Source organism: Indicator indicator, chromosome 8 (genome assembly GCF_027791375.1).
Source record: "Indicator indicator isolate 239-I01 chromosome 8, UM_Iind_1.1, whole genome shotgun sequence".
Taxonomy (NCBI): Eukaryota; Metazoa; Chordata; class Aves; order Piciformes; family Indicatoridae; genus Indicator; species Indicator indicator.
In genome coordinates this window covers 31,006,382-31,031,188 of record NC_072017.1, presented here as the reverse complement: position 1 = coordinate 31,031,188, position 24,807 = coordinate 31,006,382, and the positions used below count along the sequence as shown (strand labels likewise).

The following is a 24,807-nucleotide window of genomic DNA, read 5'->3' as shown; positions in this document are numbered from 1 at the left end:
TCTATGATCTCTGTTTTCTGCCTACCCTCTCTTACCTTTGTGTGTGTCAGTCATGAAAGGAACAGACAGCAGCCTTGCCTTTAAAGTGAGGTGGAAAATGATCCCACCTGGAGTACTACATCCAGTTTTGGAGTCCTTATTGCAAGAAGGATCTGGAGGTGCTGGAAGGTGTCCAGAGAAGAGCCAGGAGGATGAGCAGAGGGCTGGAGCTGCTCTGCTCTGGAGACAGACTGAGAGAGTTGGGGCTGTTCAGTCTGGAGAAGAGAAGGCTCTGAGGAGACCTTCTTGTGGCCTTGCAGGATCTGAAGGGGGCTCCAAGAAAGGTGGGGAGGGACTTTTGAAGGTGTCAGGGAGTGATAGGAATGGGGGGAATGGAGCAAAACTAGAAATGGGTAGATTCAGATTGGATGTTAGGAAGAAATTCTTCCCCATGAGGGTGGTGAGACACTGCAAGAGGTTGGCTCAGGGAGGTGATGGAAGCCTCATCCCTGGAGGTTTTTGCAGCCAGGCTGGATGTGGCTGTGAGCAACCTGCTGTAGTGTGAGGTGTCCCTGCCCATTGCAGTGGGGTTGGAATTGGATGATCCTCGAGGTTCCTTCCAACCCTGATAATTCTATGATTCTATGATCTCTGTTTTCTGGCTACCTTCTCTTACCTTTGTGAGTGTCAGTCTGGAAAGGAATAGTTTTAACTTCTTACTCAGTTAGACAGCAGCCTTGCCTTTAAAGTGGAGTGGAAAATCAGTGTAGAACTTTTCCTGGCAATAGAAGGGATCCAGCCATGTAGCTCTCTTGATGACAGAATCATAATAACCACAGACAAGGCTTTAATTTGCCTACTCTAGACCAGCACTGCCTGTCAAATCTTCCTGGCTCTTGACCTAAGCTGTTCAAAACACTGGTCGACCTATTTCAGCTAAAATGAGCAAGAGTAGCAAAACAGGAGAGAGTAATGGATCTTTTCTAACCCATTTTGCTGTCTTAAAAGGTAATTAACCTTTAGCCAGAGCATAAAGCCACTCTTCCACTAGCCTTGTTTTTCAGAGAAAAATGAAAGGCTTTTGCCTGAAAAATAAAACTTGTTTCCAAGGCTGAAATATGCTCTGGTAAATAGGGAACTTGATGACATGACATCTGGAAAGATTTATCCATAACTGAGCTAAGAATTTTGCTTCTATCCATGGAACTGCTGCAAGAGCAGCTGCCTCAGCCTGCAGAGATTTTCCTTGTCGTATCTGCTAGGGAAAAGGGAAAGGTAAAAAGTGCAGAAAGTCTCCAGGATGTATAGATAAGGAAAAGTAGCAGGAGGGTTTGTAGCAGAGGTGTCTTCCCTTGCTGAAATAGGATGTAAGGAGGAAGAAAGCTGGTTGCAGGAACAGAGAGAGTGAGAGGTACAGGGGAGAGAGTAGCTGGGTGCTTGTGAGTGGTTACAGGAGATGAGTAAATGGAGCCTTCCTTATTGCTCAGCTGCATGCAGAGAGGAGATGAGCAAAGTGGGAAATACAGGGAAGCTACCTGAAGGAGCTTTCTGATGTGTCTCAAGAGGAAGCCTGTGGGGTAGGCTGCTCACAGGAGCAATCAGGTAGAAACTGGGAAGAGGCATTGGACAGTGTCACCAGTATGTCTGACTACTGGAAGGTGAAGATGGGGTGAGGAAGCCTTTGCTCTCTAAATGTATGGGACCTCAGTAGCCTTGAGAAAAAAAGACTCTGGGGATCCAGGTGTCACAAGGTCTTAAGGACCTCTGTCCCATTCCCAGAAAAGGACTTGGTGATGGCAAGGAAACCAAGGAAACAAGGTGCAGAGAGGCTTGTGACCAGGATTTTGTCTGGCATGGTGCAAAAAGTGGCTTTGGAAAAGCACTGTGCTGTGTGCTTCAGTTACCACACAGCCTCTCAGGGCTGCACCGTGCACCAGAGGCCCCAGAGCTCTGATTCATGGAAAGACTGAGAGATTTGGGGCTGTTCAGTCTGGAGAAGAGAAGGCTCCAAGGAGACCTTCTTGTGGCCTTCCAGGATCTGAAGGGGGTACAAGAAAGCTGGGGAGGGACTTTTGAGGGTGTCAGGTAGTGGTAGGACTGGGGGGGAAAGAAATAAAGCTGGAAGTGGGGAGATTCAGGCTGGACGTGAGGAAGAAGTTCTTCCCCATGAGAGTGGTGAGAGCCTGGAATGGGTTGTCCAGGGAGGTGGTTGAGGCCCCATCCCTGGAGGTGTTTAAGGCCAGGCTGGATGAGGCTCTGGCCAGCCTGATCTAGTGTGAGGTGTCCCTGCCCATGGCAGGGGGGTTGGAACTGGATGATCCTTGAGATCCCTTCCAACCCTGACAATTCTGTGATCAGTTCATTTGGTACTGGGGGAATGCTCTCAGTGATGTGCTTACACAGGATTGTATAACACGGGGTGCTTGGATCAGATGGCCATGGGCTTAGGAGAAAAAAAAAAAAAAAAAGAGAAAATAGTGGTAGGACAACAGCTTTCTGCTGGGGATTTATGTGTAGTGATGGATACTGCTTTTAAAAATCAGAATGAAGCTACATTTTCTTAGAATCCATTTGAGGTTACAGGGCTTCAGTCTGGAGTGAGCGTCCCAGGATCAATGTGACTACCCTGCTGGGGTAGGTGGTTGCCTGTCTGAGCAGCACTTCCACCAGGTAAGTTTCCCAGCATGAAGGCCAACTGCAGCTTATCTTGGGTCAGGAAAAAGAAAGGGGAACATGTTTTGACCCTTAAGGTCTGGTGCAATTCCCAACTTCATCCTTCCAGCTCTAAAGTGGGCAGCATAACATAAGGCTAGATGGACTGTGTTGTTTGGGATGGTCAAGAAATAGTACAGTGCTGTGTTATTGCAGGAGGTTCTATGCAGTATCCTGGCTACCTGAGGAACTTTCTTGTTCCTATGTGCTGCTCTATAGCTGAGGGTTTTATTAACAGTGTCAATAGCTGAATCAATGAAGAGTGGATTCTTGTGTCAGATTGCTCAGAAATCTGTAATGACTTTTTAGGCTTTTTTTTTTTTCCCTCTCACTAATGTAATTGCACTTCTATGAATCCATAACATCACCTAAGAGCAGCCCCTAAAAAAGTTTTCTATCTAAATCCAGGAATTTGCTTCAAGTCCACTTTTTTTCCCCCCAGGAGTTTGCTTCAAGTCCATTTCCCCTCCCCAACTAATGTAATTTCAGTTCTCTGAATCTGTGACATGATCTAAGGGCAGCCTCTAAAAAAGTTTTCTATTTCAATCCAGGAGTTTGCTTCAGCTCAAATAATTCTCTCAATCTGCAAAGCTTTCTGATTTTCTGGAATAATAACAAAGAAATTCTTTGGGCAGAGACTTCCCTGGTTTCTCTGCTGTATTTTTGATCTCTGCTATATTTTTTTCAGAACATTATATACACAATTCAGAATAGCATTTTAATTCCAAACAAACAACCAAGGCAAAGCAAAGGTGAGCTCTTTACTAAGGCATTCACTGCCCTGCAAATGCTCACTGTATTTAATCATGAAAAATCCAATCACATCATTATACTCAGTCCTCTGCAGGGTTAGGATGCAATTCAAACCTCTTATTTTCCCCATAGCTGGTTAGGAAGAAATTCTTCCCCATGAGGGTGGTGAGACACTGGCACAGGTTGCCCAGGGAGGTGGTGGAAGCCTCATCCCTGGAGGTTTTTGCAGCCAGGCTGGATGTGGCTGTGAGCAACCTGCTGTAGTGTGAGGTGTCCCTGCCCATGGCAGGAGGGTTGGGACTGGCTGATCCTTGAGGTCCCTTCCAACCCTGACAATTCTATGATAAATCAGAGAGTAAGGGACACTCCTTTGGGTTTTTCATTAAAATCAAGAAGAGGAGGGGAGAATCTCTCCCAAGGACTCAGAAAAAGAAAATAAGATAGCAAGGAAGTAATAATTTCCCTTGCACTGCAGTCTTTGGCTATCCTTGACCTCAAAGACATGAAATGAAAGTCTAAGGAGAGATATTTAACAGCGAGGAGACAGGAAGAATTATGACTCAGGGCAGAAACTTTATGAAACTCAGGCTTTTGCTGATGAGAGAGAAGAAAAGGACAAAAGCAAATCCAGACCATTTATTTCAAGCATATCACTAATGATTTGCTAGGGAGGGAGCCTGAACCCTTCCCCCATGGCTCTCTTTCTTTGCCTCCAAAGCTTTGGTCAGCTGAAAGTGCACCACTTGCTGGCAGAGTGGCGTTTTCAGGCTTGCCATGAGAAAATCGTTACGAGTGACCAATTTCCCTCCCTCCCCAGCACAGAAAGCAGTGCCTGCCTTCCCTAGCAGCAACACAAAACCTTTGCGCCCCGTGACTGCTGCCAAACTGCGGCGGAGGCTTCCGCAGAAGCCGTGCGGTAAGCTGCAGCTTCCGTACCCTGTGCCGTCTCACAAGTGACCACCAGGAGGTACGGAAGCGCTGCTGCTGCTTCTGGCACGCAAACAGCTTCCAGGGAAACGCGGATGGTGGGCAGGTAAGAGCCCACTCCGTAGATCCTGAGGGCAGTCTTGCCTTCCCCCCACCCCCTATTGCCCCCTTTTCCCTTTCACTTAAAGGTGAAGTCTTTGGGGAAGAGTGCTTGCCGATGCTCTTGGGCTGTGAGAAAAGCAAAACCACCACAGCTGGATTTGGCAGTGGTGCTGGGGGTTGGTTGACAGCTTGGATTTACTGAAGTGAAAAGCTGTCCATGGAATCATAGAATGGTCTGGGTTGGAAGGGACCTCCAAAGGTCATCCAGTCTGACCCCCACTGCAGTCATCAGGGGCATCCTCAACTAGGTCAGTTGCCTCTCCTTGAATATCTGCAGGGATGGGGCTACTACCTCCCTGGGCAGCCCCTAACATTCTGTGATTCTCTGATTCTCCTGCACTAAACTTTACCTGCACAAAATGATTTTTCAAAGGCATGTTGATCTTGCGGTGTGGACAGCACTCATCAAAAACATTTTGTTCATCTATCCCCAAAGTGTTATATTTCCTTGGGTCTGAAAAGAATAAACCTGAACATCTTCTGTGGTATGGCTGAGAATATTTTTTTTAAGAGCCCAGCAAATGCTGCATGGAGTTTCTAAGTGATGTGCATTTTGCCACTCTTTCCACTAATATGGCACTAGACCCAAAGTTGCATTTCTAAGAGTAATTCTTATTTTAAACCGCATTGGTTCAAATGTGTGGAAACACTCTTCCCTCTAAAAGGTAAAAGTATTGCCTTGCACTTCACAGAATGACAGAATGTTAGGGGTTGAAAGGAACCTCCAAAGCTCCTCCAGTCCAACCCCCCCTGCCAGAGTAGGATCACCTAGAGCAGATCACACAGGAACACAGCCAGGTGGGTTTTGAATATCTGCAGAGAGGGAGACTCCACAACCCCCCTGGGCAGCCTCTTCCAGTCTTCTGTCACCCTCACAGAGAAAAAAATTTTCCCTCCTGTTTCCATGGAACTTCCTATGCCTCATCTTCCACCACTGCCCCTTGTGCTGGCGTTGGGCATCACCCAGCAGAGCCTGGCTCCAGCCTCTGGGCACTCCCCCTGCACATCTTTAGCAACAGCAATGAGGTCACCTCTCAGGCTCCTCCTCTCCAAGCTCCAGAGCCCTCAGCTCCCTCAGGCTCTCCTCATAAGGAAGATGTTCCACTCCATCATTCTTGTGGCTCTGTGCTGGACTCTTTCAAACAGAACCCTGAGGTCCTTCTAGGAATTAAGGGCCCAGAACTGGATACAATACTCCAAATGCAGCCTCACCAGGGCAGAGTAGAAGGGGAGGAGAACCTCCCTGGATCTGTTGGACACACTTTTCTTAATGCACCCCAGGATGCCATTGGTCTTCTTGGCCACCAGAGCACATTGCTGGCTCATGGTCAACCTCCCATCCACCAGGACCCCCAGGTCCTTTTCCCCTTCATTGCTCTCCAACAGGTCAGTCTCCAACCTCTCCTGCTCCATGAGGTTGCTCTTTCCCAGGTGCAAGACTCTCTCCTTGCCCTTGTTGAACTCCATTCCATTTCTCCCTGCCCAGCTCTCAGCCTGTCCAGGTCTCACTGAATGGCAGCACAACCCTCCTGTGTCAGCCACTCCACCCAGTCTGGTGCCATCAGCAAATTGGCTGCCAGTGCTCTCTGTGCCCTCCTCCAGGTCATTGATGAATAGCTTGAACAGCTCTGGTCCCAGTACTGACCCCTGAGGGATTCTTCTCTCCTTCAAGCATTTCCCATCCACCTCACTCCCTGATCACCCACACCACACTGCCTCAGTCTAGCTGCAAGGCTGCTGTGGGAGATGATGTCAGATGCCAAGCTGAAATCAGGAGAAGCCACATCCACTGCTCTACCATCATGTATCCATCTGGAGATGTCCTCACAAAAGGCTCTCAGGTTGGTCACTTGTATAATTAAAACCACAGTAGGAAACCAGTGCAAGCAAGTGTACCTCAACAGCAGCACATTCCCATACCAAGTGTGCATCTATCAGGGCTTAAGTTGAACCTGCTGCTGATATTCAATCCCACACTGCTGTCATGCCAGCTTCAAAATGAAAGTGCTGGCTGGAGCAAAGTATGATGGAGCTTGAAGTTCAGATTGCAACATGAGAGGTTTCCTGTTGCAACTGGAGCATTTGGATGCCAGGGGTTTGGGGGTGTGGGATTTTCCCTGCTGGGATGGCAGCATGGGGTTGGGGGGTGAGGGGAGGAGGGAAGGATGTAGGTGCTTAGCTTGCTGGCTTGCTGCTTTCTGCTGTGGTTTTTTTCTGGTTAACCTGTTCACAGCACTTTAACATGCTACAGCATCAAACCTTTTGTGTTAATTTAGCTGCAGCCTACTAAGAGCATTTTCACTTTCTGGTTCCCTGGCAACTGGAGGTTCATTCCATACAGGTAGGAGTGGATCCCATGCATGTCCAAGGACACCAGCTGGTGGTAGCAGCTTGAGACTGGCAACAGGGCAGCTGTCAGCATCAGCTCTGCACCATGCTGAGGGCACTGCAGCTTGTGTGCTTCTTCAGTGCACTGGGTATCAGATAATCAGGAGGTCATCAGCTGCCCTCCCATACCCTAAGTGCAGGTACACAGCCACTAGGACCATCACCATGGCTTTGGTTCTCACAATGTTCTTGGTTGTTTCAGGCTTCTTTTTAGCATTTTACAAACAGCCTGTGTGCAGCTCTGGGGCCCTCACTTCAGGAAGGGTATTGAGGTGCTGGAGCAGGTCCAGAGGAGAGCAACCAGACTGGTGAGGGGGCTGGAGGGAAAGTTTGATGAGGAGAGGCTGAGGGAGCTGGGGGTGTTCAGCCTGCAGAAGAGGAGACTCAGAGGGGACCTTATCACTCTCTACAACCACCTGAAGGGAAGCTGTAGTCAGGTGGGGGTCAGGCTCTGCTCCCAGGCAACTTGTGCCAGGACAAGAGGGCATGGCCTGAAGCTGTGCCAGGGGAGGGTTAGGTTGGATGTTAGGAAGCACTTCCTGACAGCAAGGCTGATTAGGCACTGGGATGGACTGCCCAGGGAGGTGGTGGAGTCACCATCCCTGGAGGTGTTGAAGCAAAGCTTGGCTGTGGCACTTGGTGGCATGGTTGAGCTGATGTGGTGGTGTTGAGTTACAGGCTGGACTTGATGATCTCAGAGGTCTTTTCCAGCCTCAATAATTTTGTGATTCTGTGATAAAGGGGCATGCCACCATGGTCAGTTAAAGAGGAAGTGTCACCAGGGAGTAATTTAATTTTTTGCAAGGCCCTGGATGTGTTTTGATTGCACCTTGGCATTTCAAAACCATCACAGGATTAATGCCATTCTTAAGCAGGCTAAGTGATAGGTAGACTGCTGTAGAGATGGATTTATTTTTTTTCCCAGAGCAGCTGAGTATTGCTGCAGTCCCCAAAGGCCACAATATTTTGCAGGTGTTAATCCCCTGGAGAACAACACAGAGCAGCAGACATCCCAAACACGGAGTGCTTTCGGAATGGCCAAATGCCTAAACTTTACTGCAGCGTTACCTTGACTGCAAGTCATGCCCTGTGACACTGGAGATAAGGGCTGGGTGTTTACACCTCTCTATCTCTTTCCCTGTTTCTCTGTGAAATGCCTGGATGCTCAGAAAAGGTAATGAAAATCCTTTAACTCATGTCTGTGCTTCCTGCACTGAGACCAAAATCTCCTGGCAGCTTGCCAGGCCTTTTACAGATGCACCCTAGGGATTTCACACCATGCAGCTGATGGGTTTATGGGAGATTGCAGAAAAGGGAAGCCCTGTATTTTCACATAAATATGTTCATTTGGGGGAAGATCAAGAAGTGCCAGTGTATTTCAAAGCAATTCTCCACTGCATCAGAGAAAGTGAAATATTGATGTGAAAGTTTGCTAATCTTACAGAGTGAAACCTATTTCCCTCTCGATTCAGCATGCAGACTGCAGCAGCTGAAGGTTGTTCAGCCTTGTCATTAGGAAGAAATCATAGAATCACAGAATCAACCAGGTTGGAAGAGACCTCCAAGCTCATCCAGTCCAACCTATCCCCCAGCCCTATCCAATCAACCAGACCATGGCACTAAGTGCCTCATCCAGGCTTCTCTTGAACATCTCCAGGGACAGTGACTCCACCACCTCCCTGGGCAGCACATCCCAATGGGCAATCACCCTCTCTGTGAAGAACTTCCTCCTAATGCCCAGCCTATACCTCCCCTGGCATGACTTGAGACTATGTCCTCTTGTTCTGGTGCTGGTTGCCTGGGAGAAGAGACCAACCCCCACCTGGCCTCATCCAGTCCAATTTTGGAGCCCCTACTGCAAGAGGGATACGGACAAGGAGTCCAGAGAAGGGCCATGAGAATGAGCAGAGGGCTGGAGCTGTTCTGCTATGAGGACAGACTGAGAGAGTTGGGGTTGTTCAGTCTGGAGAAGAGAAGGCTCTGAGGAGACCTTCTTGTGGCTTTCCAGGATCTGAAGGGGGCTCCAAGAAAGCTGGGGAGGGACTTTTTAGGCTATCAGGTAGTGACAGGACTGGGGGGAATGGAATAAAGCTGGAAGTGGGGAGATTCAGACAGGATGTGAGGAAGAAGTTCTTCCCCATGAGAGTGGTGAGAGCCTGGAATGGGTTGTCCAGGGAGGTGGTTGAGGCCCCATCCCTAGAGATGTTTAAGGCCAGGCTGGATGAGGCTCTGGCCAGCCTGATGTAGTGTGAGGTGTCCCTGCCCATGGCAGGGGGGTTGGAACTGGATGATCCTTGTGGTCCCTTCCAACCCTGACTGATTCTAGGATTCTATATAGATATATATTTTGTATATAGACATATATTTTTCTATATATTCATTGCCTTGCATATTTCTAGATTTCAGTTGGCTTGCAAATAGAGCTTCATTTGCTTCCAAAACTTTCTGTGATAGCCTGGTGGTTTATTTTGGGGTTAATTCTCCCAATTCATGTTGTGGGGTAATTCCTAAAGCCACCACAAGCACAGAATAGAAAACAAAGACATCTGAGCTCCCATTGATCCCCAATTCCACCAAATAAAAACATCTGACCTCAGGAATTCATTTAAGTCTCCTTACGCTACAGGTTCCCTAAACATTAAAGGTCAATGGCATTTACTTTCCACTGAGAGATGCTAATATTTAAGTATTGCTTTGAAGATCCTCAGATAAAAAAGAGCTATATATATCTGGGCAAATTTTCATGCTTCTCCCTGCTTTCCACACAGCTTCCAGACATAATAAACTGAGATACTGAAATTCTGTTAGGGAATAAAACCGTACTTGGAAATGTCAGGGCTGCACAGACCAATGATGCAGAAGTTGCTACAGGCAGTGTGTCAGAAGGAGATGTGACCCAGCCTCTCCAGGTACTGAATGCTGTGATGAAGAGGACAATCCCTTACCAGAACCAGCTGTGACAGTTTCCCTGTGTGGCAGTTTTAGGCTATGCCTTTAAAACTTTTTCACAGATCTGGAACAGAAAGCAGTAGAATGTAAATAAATCACTATTGGGTGGAAAAAGGAAAATAGTGATGGGTCTAAACAGTCCCATTGGAAGAGATAAGGGACTTAAACTAGTTGTGCAAAACAATCTCTCTCCCTTGTCACCTCTTTGCTCTGGGAGAACCTAACTTTGTGCTTCTGCTGGCTTCTGCGTGACCTTGGATGCATTGTTCTGGCTAAATTCTAAGGTCTCTCTCTGCTCCTTTCTCTTGCCCTCTTTGTGTGCAGGGGGGCAAGGGGGAGGCAGTGGGGGAGAAGCTATTAGCAGCTCCCCTGGTCTTTGGCCAGGGGGGGTCTTTGTGCTGTTCATGAATTGTAAATCCCTGTAAATATTGCGTATCTTGTACATATTCCTTGCATTCCATTGCAGATAGTGTTGCTTGTAAATACAGCTTCCATTTGCTTCAAATGAGCTGGTCTGGCAAAGATAATGTTGGGGGGGGGGGAATTTTCAACCCACCACATTACACCCTGTGCACTGAGAACTGTGACAAAGCAGTCCCTGAGGGTCAGTTTGGATACCTCCACCTTGACTGGGAGAGTGGTGACAGTGGGGATGAAGACTGCTCATCTGTGTGGGCATGAGCCATGCCGTGTCACTTGGCAGCTTCACTGTATTTAAAGACAGCCTGGGAAACTCCCCTGTGTCTTCAGAGCTGTGTATCCAAGCTAACATGGGTAATGCTCTGACTTAACATCTCCACTAACACCTGAGACCTCTAACCAATGGAAGCATCTTTTAGGAAGATAACAGGGAGAAATTTTACTCCTTTGTTCTTTATGGAGACATCAAACCTTTCAAAGTCAGAGACTTTTAGCAGAGCCAGCCTGGTCATGGCTAGACTATTAAAGTATCCAGTAAATAAATGTGTCTAAGGTTAGTTGTGCTCTCTAAAGCATATAGATCACAGAATCACAGAAACATTCAGGGTGGAACAGACCCTCAGCATCACCAAGTCCAACCCAGAACCCTACTCTACAAGGCTCACCCCTAAACCATAGCCCCAAGCACCACATCCAAACCACCTTCAAACACAGCCAGGCTTGGGGACTCCACCACCTCCCTGGGCAGCACATTCCAATGCCTGAACACTCTTGATGGGAAAAATTTCTCCTCATCTCCAGTCTAAGCCTACCCAGTCATAGTTTGAGGTCATTCCCTCTTGTTCTATCACTAATTACCTGTGAGAGGAGACCAGCACCAACCTCTCTACAGGGTCCTTTCAGGGAGTTGTAGAGAGCCAGGAGGTCTCCCCTCAGCCTCCTCTTTCTCAAACTAAACAGCCCCAGCTCCTTCAGACATTTCACTGAAATTAATTTTTCCATTGATCCTGTGAACTTTTGTGTTACTGCCATGTCAGCACAAATTTCATCCAAATCACTCCCAACACAGAACTGATTCAAAGAATTCAAGCCTTCTCTGTTCATACAGGACAGACAGTGCTTCCTCTGAATATGTGTATTGGTACTTGTTGACTACTTTCCCCACCTACCTCCTTTTGCAGACTGAAGGCAAAAACAACAGCCTCAATGAAACATATTCACATGACATAATAATTGTCTGTTGTGGCAACCAGACAGAAGGAATTAGAAGTGTAGAATTGTCAGGGTTGGAAGGGACCTCAAGGATCAGCCAGTTCCAACCCCCCTGCCATGCCCAGGGACACCTCACACTACAGCAGGTTGCTCACAGCCACATCCAGCCTGGCTGCAAAAACCTCCAGGGATGAGGCTTCCACCACCTTCCTGGGCAACCTGTGCCAGTGTCTCACCACCCTCATGGGGAAGAATTTCTTCCTAACATCCAATCTGAATCTCCCCATTTCTAGTTTTGCTCCATTCCCCCCATTCCTATCACTCCCTGACACCTTCAAAAGTCCCTCCCCACCTTTCTTGGAGCCCCCTTCAGATACTGCAAGGCCACAAGAATGTCTCTTCTGAGCCTTCTCTTCTCCAGACTGAACAGCCCCAACTCTCTCAGTCTGTCTCCAGAGCAGAGCAGCTCCAGCCCTCTGCTCATCCTCGTGGCCCTTCTCTGGACACCTTCCAGCACCTCCAGATCCTTCTTGTAACAGAGGCTCCAGAACTGGACACAGAGCTCCAGGTGTGGTCTCAGCAGAGTGGAGCAGAGGGGGAGAATCCCCTCCCTGGCCCTGCTGGCCACACTTCTCTTGCTGCAGCCCAGGCTCTGCTTGGCTCTCTGGGCTGCAAGTGCTCACTGCTGGCTCCTGTTGAGCTTCTCCTTCCCCAGCACCCCCAAGGCCTTTTCTTCCATCACAGCAATTACAGAAGTTTGTTATGTGCACCCAAAACAAGCCATTAGAAACCAAGATGAGAGAATATGTTCAGAATGAAGAGGGAGCATGAGATGAGTCCACATCTTCTCCTAAAGCAGACTGTAGCTATTACGCTTTTTAAACATTTAGTTGCTTTTTTCACATTTCACACACATCCTGGTTTAGGAATCAATACTAGAATGAAGCAGAAATGCAGGAAAGGCACAACAGAGAATTAATTTGGTATGCATGATCCTAGTAAAACAACAGTACCAGAATCGCAAAACCACAGAATTAACCAGCTTGGAAAAGACCTTTGAGATCATCCAGTCCAACCTATCACCACTACCACCTAAGCAACTGATCCATGGCACTGAGTGCCTCATTCAGTCTTATTTCAAACACTTCCACGGCAGTGACTCCACCACCTCCCTGGGAAGCACATTCCAATGGCCAATCTCTCTTTCTGGGAAAAATTTCTTCCTCACATCCAGCCCAAACCTCTCCTGGTGCAGCTTGAGACTGTGTCCCCTCCTTCTGCTGCTGGTTGCCTGGGAGAAGAGCCCAACCCCCACCTGGCTACAACCTCCCTTCAGGGAGCTGTAGAGAGCAATGAGGTCTCCCCTGAGCCTCCTCTTCTCCAGGCTAAACACCCCCAGCTCTCCTCATAGGGCTGTGCTCCAGACCTCTGTTGAGGTTGGAAGAAGAGACCAACCCCCACCTCTAGAAGCATCTCTAGAGCTCTCACTTTTGCAGCTCAAGAGAATGATGAGGATTGGGAGACACATATAAGTCTTAGGGCACTGAAAGGATCTTTCCACTGACGTGCCAAATGTCCTTCTCCTTCAGTGTCTGAGTTTGTTTTATTCTCTTTAAGAAACAGCTCCTGCAACAGTAAGGGTTGAGGTCTGCTGCTCTCTATAATCATAGCATCAGTCAGGGTTGGAAGGCACCACAAGGATCATCCAGTTCCAACCCCCCTGCCATGGGCAGGGACACCTCACACTACATCAGGCTGGCCAGAGCCTCATCCAGCCTGGCCTTAAACACCTCCAGGGATGGGGCCTCAACCACCTCCCTGGACAACCCATTCCAGGCTCTCACCACTCTCATGGGGAAGAACTTCTTCCTCACATCCAGTCTGAATCTCCCCACTTCCAGCTTTATTCCGTTCCCCCCAGTCCTGTCACTACCTGATAGCCTCAAAAGTCCCTCCCTAGCTTTCTTGGAGCCCCCTTCAGATACTGGAAAGCCACAAGAAGGTCACCTGGGAGCCTTCTCTTCTCCAGACTGAACAGCCCCAACTCTTTCCTCCTTCTGCTGCTAATGAAGTTCATCCTCTCTCATTAATGTTTTCCCAAAGCAACAAGAACATTTCAAATAACAGCAATGCAAAGTACTTTAAACACAGTTCCCAGGAAAGTGACTAATCCTGGGTCTCCAAGTGAATGAAGGCCCAGGGAAGAAATGAAGTGGATTGCAATCACAAGATGTTCTCTCTTCAGAGAAAATGAAATTAAAAGAAGGGTTGAGAGCTGAGGAAGACCTTCCCTTAGGGACTGCTCCTTCTTCTCCAAGCCCTTACCTTTGTGAGAAGGCATCTCGGTAGGGGCTGCCGTGTTGCAGGGCGATCCCATAGCCTCTGTCTGCCACAGTGTTCCCAACTGTGTAGAAGGAGCAGTCTGCATCATTGATGGCCACATACTCCAGCACTGCTGCGTCCCACACAAAGGCATAATTTCCATGTTTCACCTGCAGCAAACAGAAAGCAGAAATCAGACCAGGGATTGGCAAGTCCCAAACGAGGTCAGCATGCCTGAAGGTGTGGCAGCTGCAGCACAGTCATAGAATCAGTCAGGGTTGGAAGGGACCACAAGGATCAGCCAGTTCCAACCCCCCTGCCATGGGCAGGGACACCTCACACTACTGCAGGCTGGCCAGAGCCTCATCCAGCCTGGCCTTAAACATCTCTAGGGATGGGGCCTCAACCACCTCCCTGGACAACCCATTCCAGGCTTTCACCACTCTCGTGGGGAAGAACTTCTTCCTCATGTTCAGTCTGAATCTCCCCACTTCCAGCTTTATTCCATTCCCCCCAGTCCTGTCACTCCCTGATAGCCTCAAAAGTTCCTCCCCAGCTTTCTTGTAGCCTCCTTCAGATGCTGAAAGGCCACAAGAAGGTCTCCTGGGAGCCTTCTCTTCTCCAGACTGAACAGCCCCAGCTCTCTCAGTCTGTCTCCAGAGCAGAGCAGCTCCAGCCCTCTGCTCATCCTCCTGGCCCTTCTCTGACACCTTCCAGCACCTCCAGATCCTTCTTGTAACAGAGGCTCCAGAACTGGACACAGAGCTCCAGGTGTGGTCTCAGCAGAGTGGAGCAGAGGGGGAGAATCCCCTCCTTGGCCCTGCTGGCCACACTTCTCTTGCTGCAGCCCAGGCTCTGCTTGGCTCTCTGGGCTGCAAGTGCTCCCTGCTGGCTCCTGTTGAGCTTCTCCTCCAACAGCACCCCCAAGGCCTTTTCTTCAGGGCTGCTCTCCAGCCAGTCCCTGCCCAGCCTGGATTTGTGTTTGGGATTGCCCAGACCCAGATGCAGGACCTTGCACTTGGTCTTGTTGAACCTCATGAGGTTGGCTTGTGCCCACCTCTGCAGCCTGTCCAGGTCCCTCTGGATGGATCCCTTCCCTCCAGCTGTCAGCTGCACCACACAGCTTGGTGTCATCAGCAAACTTGCTGAGGGTGCACTCAATGCCACTGTCCTTCAAAGTCTGTTCTTCAAAGAAAGTGAAGCTTTGGTCCTCAACAGCTGTCATGTCACAATGTGAGAGCTGGAATCCCCCTCCCACACCAACAAGGACCAGGCTGGCTCAGTCTGGAAGCCAATGAAGCTGTATTTACAGGCAACACTGCAGTCCATGATGACATGCAATGGATATGTACAAATAGACACTACTCATGACATTTACAAATATGTACAATCAACAGAAAAACACAACCAAGCCCCCTGGCTTCCCCCTAAGGGGCCAAGCCAGAAGGACTCCCCCCAGACCCTCTGGCAGAAGGCAGAGAAAGCCAAGAAGCAGAGAGGCTGTCAGACTTAGCTTGGAAGGTCAGTATGCAGGGGGTGAGCTAGAAAAGCAGCCAGAAAAGCAGCAGGCAGGCAGAGAGGAGACTGCCCAACCTTGATTTGAGTAGAGATTCTTAAACATTTCTCTCTCTCCCGTGGAAGTGTTCAGAACAATCATTATTTTGCTTTCTTACACCCAATAGTGATTTATGTACATTCTTTCACTTTCTGTGCTGGACCTTTGGGAAGAAAAACTAAAGACACAACCTTTGAAACCATCACAGGTCAGCACAAAAGGTAGCCTGTGGTTGGTGGCATGCAGTGCTTTTAGCACAGCAGCAGAACTGAAGAGAGGTGGTCTGAGAGCCTCAATAATTCTGTGACTTCTTACACCTGGAACCAGCGTAGTGAGTGTATTTGGAACCTGCCTAAGTCTCTGGGGGATATCTTCTTTTGCTAATAGGGAAAATATACTGCTCTTGGGTCCTACCATTTTCCAAATACTGATCTTTAAACCATTTGCACCCATTCCTGTACTCTGGGAGATACTGTGCGGCCCAGCACCCAACCTGTTTGCTAAGTTTTTGTATAAGTTATGCAGGTGGCAGGATTTCTAAATTAATGACATAATTGATAATTTTTTATCGATTCCCCTTTGTTCACTAACACCAAGCCACACTGACTGCTTGCTCACCAGATGTAGTGCACAAGGAATGACTGCATTTGGGACACAGGCTGCATGTGGGACACATTCCTTTTCATGCCTAATCCAGCTGAATTAGACACAGGAAGCCTGGAATGGGAATATCTCCTGTCTCCACCCATAAGCATAGTGCAGGGAGGACTTGGGCAGATCTTGGAGCAGAAAGGGAGCCAAATTATATCCCAGTCTCCCAGTGGAGACTGCTGTGGTTTAAGCTATTCCCAGAACACAAAAGCCCAAAGGAATAGATTTAGGTCACCTCACAGCTCCTCCCCGCCTCCTTTTTTTTTTTTTTTCCTGTTAGGGAAAAGCAAATTAGGCAGGAAAAGAGAGGTAAAACTATGAAAGACAAGTCTTGAATCAATTTGGAAGTAAAAAGTTTAACACAAAATAAAAGGCATTTGAGTAAAAGGAAGGTTGCAAAGGTATAAGGTATAAATAAAAATATATACAAAACCAGATGCAGCTGGCAAAGAATTCTCTGGATGTAAGAATGGATTCTGTTTGGATGCAGTTCCTTTAGGTGTCTGGAATAACAGCAGCCACAGCAGCAGGGGGGTCAGAGAAGTGATGGCAGGAGAAGAGAGCAAGGCAGGAGGTGGCTTACCCTTAAAGAGGCTTGGAGGACAAGAGGTGGGAGTGGAATAGCCTTTGAGCCACAGCAGCAGGCACTCAGAGAAGTGGCAGCAGGAGAAAAGAGCAAGGCAGGAAGTGGCTCACCCTTAAAGAGGCTTGGAGGACAAGAGGTGGGAGTGGAATAGACTTGACCCCTCCTCCTGGGAGGGGGCCAGGTCTCTCTGCCCACCTGGATCAGTTTTCTTTGCCCACCTGAGGCTAGGTTCTGCCAGCCCACTCCTCCTGGGCTGGGCTTAAACTAGCACAGAGACTTAAGTCTGTCTAAATGGCCAGGGAATAAGGGGTAAAAGCGAGCTGGCTGTTAACAGACAATGCAACTTGTGTTCTTAACTTACAGGCACTGCAACTCACAGAGCTCTTCCTAGTTTGGGTTGCTCTGATCTTCCTACAGACACTGCTTTGCTAAGAAATAGATGGTATGACTGAGGAAAAAAAGCTCTTCCTAGGAGCATTTAAAAAGATAATGACTCAGCCTGAAAAAAAGGATCATGATGTGCAGACAGTGAACAAGGGAAACAGGAGACAAAAGCAGAAGATCAGAGGGGGGTGAAAATGAGTCCTGGAAAGGATCAGATGGGCTTGCCAAACAAAGGAATTAAGGAAAAGTGGGGTTAAAGGGAGGAGTAATTTTACATGTGGGGAAGTAATCTTTGAGGTGATGGAAAGTGCAGAGGATTATGTTTTGACACTTGCTATTGTCCTAACTCACTCTTTGAATGTCGTAGTGTGTATTGAATTCAACTAAGTGCTTGTAAAGAGACTTACACCAGCTGCTCAGCTGGTCAGGAGAAGTTCTCTTGATTTGGCTGCCTTGCTATAAACCAACTCACAGGGAGAATATATAAAAGTGGTAAAAGCAGTTACTGTCAATAATATCTGTGATGAAGTGGTATAGAGAAGATCCTTAGAGCAGCCCTAAGAATATCACAGCTTGGCTTCCAACACAGGCATTATGTCCCATAGATAAGATCACAGTGAGCTTGGGTTAAAGTGCATGGGGCAGGAAAGAGACTGACAAGCTAGAAGGGATCAGCCCTGCCATCTCCCTTGAACACATGATTGCTCCCTGCAGTAAAGGACAGCCTTTTAACCAGTTCTGTCCTGCTCTAGTTTGAAGCCATTGTTCCTCATCCTGTCCCTGCAGCCCTTTGCAAACAGTCTCTCTGCAGCCTTCCTGGAGCCCCCTTCAGGTCCTGGCAGGCTGCCCTTAGGTCTCCCTGGAGCCTTCTCTTCTCCAGGCTGAACACCCCCAGCTCCCTCAGCCTGTCCTCAGAGCAGAGCTGCTCCAACCCCCTGAGCATTCTCATGGCCCTCCTCTGGACCCTCTCCATCAGGTCCATGTCCTTCCTGTGCTGAGGGCTCCAGAGCTGCACACAGCACTGCAGGTGAGGTCTCAGCAGAGCAGAGCAAAGTGGCAGAATCACCTCTCTGGCTCTGCTGGCAATGCTGCTTTGGATGCAGCCCAGGCTGGGATTTGCCTTCTGTGCTGCAAGCTCACACTGCCTGCTCCTGGCCAGCTTCTCATCCATCAGCACCCCCAAGTCCTTTTCCTCAGGGCTGCTTTCTCTCCCCTCCTCCCCCAGTCTGTATTGACAGTGAGGATTGTTCTGGCCCAGGTGCAGAGCCCTGCACTTGCTCTTGTTGAACCTCATGGGGTTCTCCAGGGCCAACCTCTCCATCTTGTCCAGCTTTAATGTCTCCTAGCTTGTCAACACATTGGTTTATGGGGACAGGAGAACCAAGGCAGAGCAAAGTGTCAGAATCACCTCTCTGGCTCTGCTGGCAATGCTGCTTTGGAAGCAGCCCAGGCTGGGATTTGCCTTCTGTGCTGCAAGCTCACACAGTTTTCTTTGCTATTCAAGGCATTTATTTTTACATCTATTTCTTTTTTTTTAAGATAAACCCAACAACCCACCCATTCTAATGTCATTTTGAGTTATTTTTCCTTTTGCAGTTTTAAATCCTCTCATTTTGGGGATGACATCCTTTAGTTATTGATGAATTATTGATTCAGTCTGGAGAAGAGAAGACTGAGAGAGGATCTGATCAATGTATATAAATACCTAAGGGGTGGGTGTCAAGTGGAGGGGGCCAGGCTCTTTTCAGTGATTCACAGTGATAAGCCAAGGAACAACAGGTTCAAACTTGAACAGAGAAGATTTCAGCTCAACATGAGGAGAAACTTCTTCACAGTGAGGGTGACAGAGCACTGGAGCAGGCTGCCCAGAGAGGTTGTGGAGACTTTCCAACCCCACCTGGATGCATTCCTGTGCAGACTCCCCTGGGTGATGCTGCTCTGGCAGGGGGGTTGGACCTGATGATCTCTTGAGGTCCCTTCCAACCTCTAATATACTGTGAGACTGTGAACCTTTCTGCTACTTAGCTGAGCTGGATATAGCTTTCTTTAATCTTTCCTTGCAAATCAGTTCAGTTCCCCCATTAACAGTGACACTGCTTTTAGAACTGGCTCCAGTTCTTAATTTTTCTATAGGAGAAAAACCACCTGTCTTGCTAAGAAAGAATCAGTTAGCTGGCAGCTCAGGAGACAACTGATTCCCTTTTTAGCACACCCTGATTCTGACATTCAGAGTTTAAATTGTCTGGCTGTAAATTCTTCTCGTAGCTTGAGACTGGTTTTAGCCTGAGAATTTGAGAATAAAAAATGCTGCTAGAATAGAGCATATCTGGAATGCAGTTAACAGTTTCCAGATTTGCCCTTACAAACAAGGGGTAGCTATAGTGTGAAGAGGGAGGATGATGTGCTGAGTGAAAGGAGAAGGCAATTTCAGAAAAAAAAAAAAAAGTCAATTAAAACCTTGTATCCTTCACTCTGTCTCTCCCTCTTGCCATGAGAAGAACATATTTTGTAGCTGTTCGAATAGCTCTATTGAAGACTTCCAATTTGGTCCTCAAAATGAACAGTAAAAATTCCAGCTCTGCATTATAGAATCACAGAATAGTCCAGGGACCTCTAAAAGCTCATCCAGTCTGACCTCCCCACAGTCAGCAGGGACATCCCCAACTAGATCAGGTTGCCCAGGGCCTCGTCCAGCCTCACCTTGGATATCTCCAGGGATGGGGATACACACCCCACTACACTTAAAGCCAACTAAATCCTATGTTTCCACTGATTAAAATTATATTAATTTTTCTGGAGAAAATCTGAAAATTCCTAGCTGCTGCTGAAGCAGCCCATTTTCTGATTCACAGAGTCACAGAATGTTAGGGGCTGGAAGGGACCTCAAAAGCTCATCCAGTCCAACCCCCCTGCCAGAGCAGGAGCACCTAGAGCAGATCACACAGGAACACAGCCAGGTGGGTTTTGAATATCTCCAGAGAGGGAGACTCCACAACCCCCCTGGGCAGCCTCTTCCAGTCTTCTGTCACCCTCACAGGGAAAAAAAAAATTCCTCATGTTCCCATGGAACTTCCTATGCCTCAGCTTCCACCACTGCCCCTTGTGCTGGCATTGGGCATCACCCAGCAGAGCCTGGCTCCAGCCTCTGGGCACTCCCCCTGCACATCTTTAGCAACAGCAATGAGGTCACCTCTCAGGCTCCTCCTCTCCAAGCTCCAGAGCCCTCAGCTCCCTCAGGCTCTCCTCATAAGGAAGATGTTCCACTCCTTTCAGCATCCTTTGGCTCTGTGCTGGACTCTTTCAAGCAGTTCCCTGAGGTCCTTCTAGGACTGAAGGGTCCAGAACTGGACACAATATTCCAGATGCAGCCTCAGCAGGGCAGAGTAGAGGGGGAGGAGAACCTCTCTCCACCTACTCACCACAGCACTTCTAATCCACCCCAGGATGCCATTGGCCTTCTTGGCCACCAGAGCACATTGCTGGCTCATGGCCATCCTCCCACCCACTAGGACCCCCAAGTCCTTTTCCCCTTCCCCTGACTCTCCAACAGGTCAGGCCCCAACCTACACTGCCACCCTGTGCCTACACCCTGGTGGCACAGTGCTGATGCTTGTCCTACCTATGTGCATTACAAGTCAGGCCCCATCCTTCCTGTCTGACTGCTGCATGCCTTTCCTTGCTTATGAAGCTGTCTGTTGTGTTTAAGCCAAGAACAGATGAACAGAAACAGACTTTCACGCCAGCATCTCAGCAGCAGCTCCAGCTCTGACCTAAAACCAATCCATGACACTGATTAATCACCTGCTCCATAGTGCTCTGAGGCTCATGCTCTCCAATATGAACATCCCTCTGCACTGGCTGATGGGGAAAACACCATCCAATGCTGCTGGCCCAGTGCCTGTCCCTGTGAACCTGAGGCTCTGGCATATAAACACAGAATTATTTTTTTTTTTTACATAATCTTTGCACATTCAGCAATGTGCCAGGTTACACCCAGCCCAGGAGGGGGTGGGTTGAAAAGAACCTAGCCCCAGGTGGACAAAAGAACCTGACCCAGGTATGCAGAGAGACTTTGTCCCCTCTCCTAGGGGGTGGGGTCCCTGGGTCAAAGTCTATTCCACTCCCCCCTCCTGTCCACAGCCTTTCTAAGGGGAGCCATTTCTTTTTTTCTCTCTGTTCTCCTGTCCCTTGCCTGCCTGCCAATTCTCTTGCTGCTCCCTGCTGCTGTTGCTGCAACCATGTGGTGGGGCCTGTTCCATGCTGCTCCAGACTCCTAAGGACTGCATCCTGACAGAATCCATGTTGCATCCAGAGAATCCTATGCCAGTTGTGCCTGGTTTTGGATATATTTTTGTTTATCCTTTTTCCTTATCCCTGTGTAATCTTCCTTTTACTCAAATGCCTTTTATATTTTGTTAAACTTACCGTTTTACTTCCAAATCGGTTCAAGACTGTTTCTTTCATAATTTTCTCTCTCTTTTCTCCTGCCTAAGTTGCTTTCCCCTACTGAGACAAAAAAGGGGAGAGGGGAAGCAATTTAAATCTGTTCCATTTGGGCTTTAGGACTCTGGGAAAGCTTAAACCACAGCAAGGAAGTTGCTGCAGCCTGCAGAGGGCTGTGCTCCATTGTACAAAACAGCCTCACCAAGGCTGCTATTATAGAAGGGAAGATGAAGAGGGAACAAAACTGAATGAACATTTGCAAACATAGCAGTGAGAGTTGATATACAGAGTGTGGGTGTTGTACTCAGAAAGGGGAGAAGGCAAAGAGAAAACTTGTGAGGGAAGCTTAAATCAAGGTCTTCTTATTGTCCTGTGCTGCTGAGCAGCTGATGGCATTCAGAACAGAATTTTGTTTCAGCAGAAGGGCAGAGAAACTCATTGATCCCCATAATCCTCTTGCAAGAGTTGCTATTTATCAGACTGAAGCAGAAGTAAGATCTTCTGCCTTCAGAGAAATTTTCATCTCCTAGTTTGTCTTCCTCCAGGGACAAAGGTTTAAGTCTTTGGTTTATTTGCAAAGGACACAGTCCTGGAGAACTTCTGTTTGCATCTCAGTGAAAATAAAACCTCCCATTGCAGTTTTTGTTGAATTCACCTCACTAATTTACAGTCCTCTCAGAACTAAACTTTCTGTAGTTTGGAAGCATAATTTTGGAGCTTCGTGCCCCAAACTCCCTTTCAGGCCAGCTGATCTGCATTAAGGGTAAAATGCAGTCATGGAATCTGGGAGGCAGGAGTTGAGTTTGACTGACTGCTGTCTGTGGTGCATGGTGGCAGTTGGATTCCCATGGTAGTATTAGAGCAGAGAATAAAAGTTCTTCTATACATAAAACTGTTTAGTCATCACAACAAGCAGCTAATAAAATAACAACAACAGTTACAACCCTGTAGAATGTAATTTCTCAGGGTCTATGGAAAGCTATTTAAATTTGAGGGGCACTAATTGACAAATGTTGAAACTTATCCTTTGAATTTACTCAAACAAAACATAAGTGCAGAATTATTCCTAAAGGTGTTCTTCAACTAGTGCCTAGGAGTGAACAGCAGCAGGAAATGAAACACTGAGGAGCTTAGGGGAAGAAAGAAGAGGTTAGAAGTCCCAGTCTCATCTCTTCTTTGGTCTGAAGTTTATCTAGAATCATAGAATGGTCCAAGCCAGAAGGGACCTCCAAAGCTCATCCAGTCTGACCTCCCTGCAGTCAGCAGGGACATCCCCAACTAGATCAGGTTGCCCAGGGCCCTGTCCAGCCTCACTTTCAATATCTCCAGGGAAGGAGTCTCAACCACCTCCCTGGGAAACCTCTTCCAGTCTTCCACCACCCTCATAGTGAAGAACTTGTTCCTCACATCCAATCTCAATCTGCTCTGTTCTAGTTAGAAGCCATTGTCCCTCATCCTGTCCCTGCAGCCCTTTGCAAACAGTCTCTCTGCAGCCTTCCTGGAGCCCCCTTCAGGTCCTGGCAGGCTGCTCTTAGGTCTCCCTGGAGCCTTCTCTTCTGCAGGCTGAACACCCCCAGCTCCCTCAGCCTGTCCTCAGAGCAGAGCTGCTCCAACCCCCTGAGCATTTTTGTGTCCCTCCTCTGGACCCTCTCCATCAGGTCCATGCCCTTCCTGTATTGAGGGCTCCAGAGCTGCACACAGCACTGCAGGTGAGGTCTCAGCAGAGCAGAGCAAAGTGGCAGAATCACCTCTCTGGCTCTGCTGGCAATGCTGCTTTGGATGCAGCCCAGGCTGGGATTTGCCTTCTGTGCTGCAAGCTCACACTGCCTGCTCCTGGCCAGCTTCTCATCCAGCAGCACCCCCAAGCCCTTTTCCTCAGGGCTGCTTTCCATCACCTCCTCCCCCAGTCTGTTACAGAGCTCATGTTGATTGTTGATATGCAGCTGAGCCACAGGTTCATTACAGCTAACATTAATTTCAGATGGAAGAGAAATACAAGGGAAAAACCCCCAACCAACAAAAAACAGAAAACCAAAATCTCAGCAAAGCAGACCTTTGAATCACAGAATCACAGAAACATTCAGGTTGGAAAAGACCTCAAGATCACCAAGTCCAACCCAGAACCCTACTTGAAAGGTAAGAAAGCATTTTTTTTCTTCGTTTTAATGCCATTTATTTTATGACAACTAAGTGTTGCAGATAACAATGGAGACTGTTTTAAGGGCATCACCAGTGATGGCCAGATACAGAAATCCCATGAAAGCATTTTAGGTTCCTCAAAACCTTAGACTGGTGGCAGCCAAGTGGCAGTCTCAACAATGAGGCAAATTGAATCCACTAATGCCACTCCTTTCTTCTTATCTGTCTGTATTGTTGTGGCGGCTAATCCCCAGTAAAAGAACATTTAAAAGAGGAAAGGTACACAGCTCAATCATCTTAATTTGGGTGAAACCCCAAGATTGTGTGGATTATAGTAGCAGTAAGAAGATAATACAGGTGAATTTAGAGAAGCAGCAACCCTCTTGAAATTAAATCAATATAGCATGACTTGAACTGAAGAGTTCTTTTCCCCATTCTTTAGAACAGGAGCAGTGTCAACCTAAGTGCAGTTCTTAGCCAGCATTCCTTATTCAAAGCAATACTTAATGAAGACAAAATGCAAGGGCAGAAAAATCACCACAAGTGAAAAAAAAAAAACATCCCCAAAACTACTCATCAAAACCATTCATCATCTGGAAAAGAACTTTAACCACAATAAAACGCTTTGCAAAACTACCAAGAGCACTGAAAAAAAATCCTCCAGTAAAGGCAGCAATAGAGTTTCATTTGAGAAACTTCTTGTAAGGAAGCTGCTTTAACTTTGTCTTTTATATTCCTTGTACAAGAGTTTCTGACCGCTTTCATGATGGTAATAGGACACAGCACCTTCCACCACTCACACAAAAGAATTGAACTATCATCTTTGGAACCATTTTATTCTTCTTCTTCTTCTTCTCTTTTTTTTTTTTTTTCCCAGGTTGGAACAAACCCTCAGGATCACCAAGTCCAATCCAGAACCCTACTCTACAAGGCTCACCCCTAAACCATAGACCCAGGCACCACATCCAAACCACCCTGAAACGCAGCCAGGCTTGGGGACTCCACCACCTCCCTGGGCAGCACATTCCAATGCCTGACCACTCTTGATGGGAAAAATTCTTCCTTATGTCCAGTCTAAACCTACCCAGTCACAGCTTGAGGCCATTCCCTCTTGTTCTATCACTAATTACCTGTGAGAAGAGACCAGCACCAACCTCTCCACAAGCTCCTTTCAGGGAGTTGCAGACAGCAATGAGGTCTCCCCTCAGCCTCCTCTTTTCCAAAC

At 47.8% G+C, this 24,807-nt stretch overlaps 1 protein-coding gene across 2 annotated transcripts in view; it reads right to left on the bottom strand.

The window, feature by feature from the left end:
- GRID2 (glutamate ionotropic receptor delta type subunit 2) overlaps positions 1 to 24,807 on the bottom strand; it is a 1,038,631-nt gene that overhangs the window by 59,799 nt on the left and 954,025 nt on the right. For both annotated transcript variants that reach the window (XM_054382934.1, XM_054382935.1), the window contains one exon: positions 13,828 to 13,994. In XM_054382934.1, the coding sequence (XP_054238909.1) occupies positions 13,828 to 13,994 (167 nt within the window). The remainder of the gene's footprint in view (positions 1 to 13,827; positions 13,995 to 24,807) is intronic.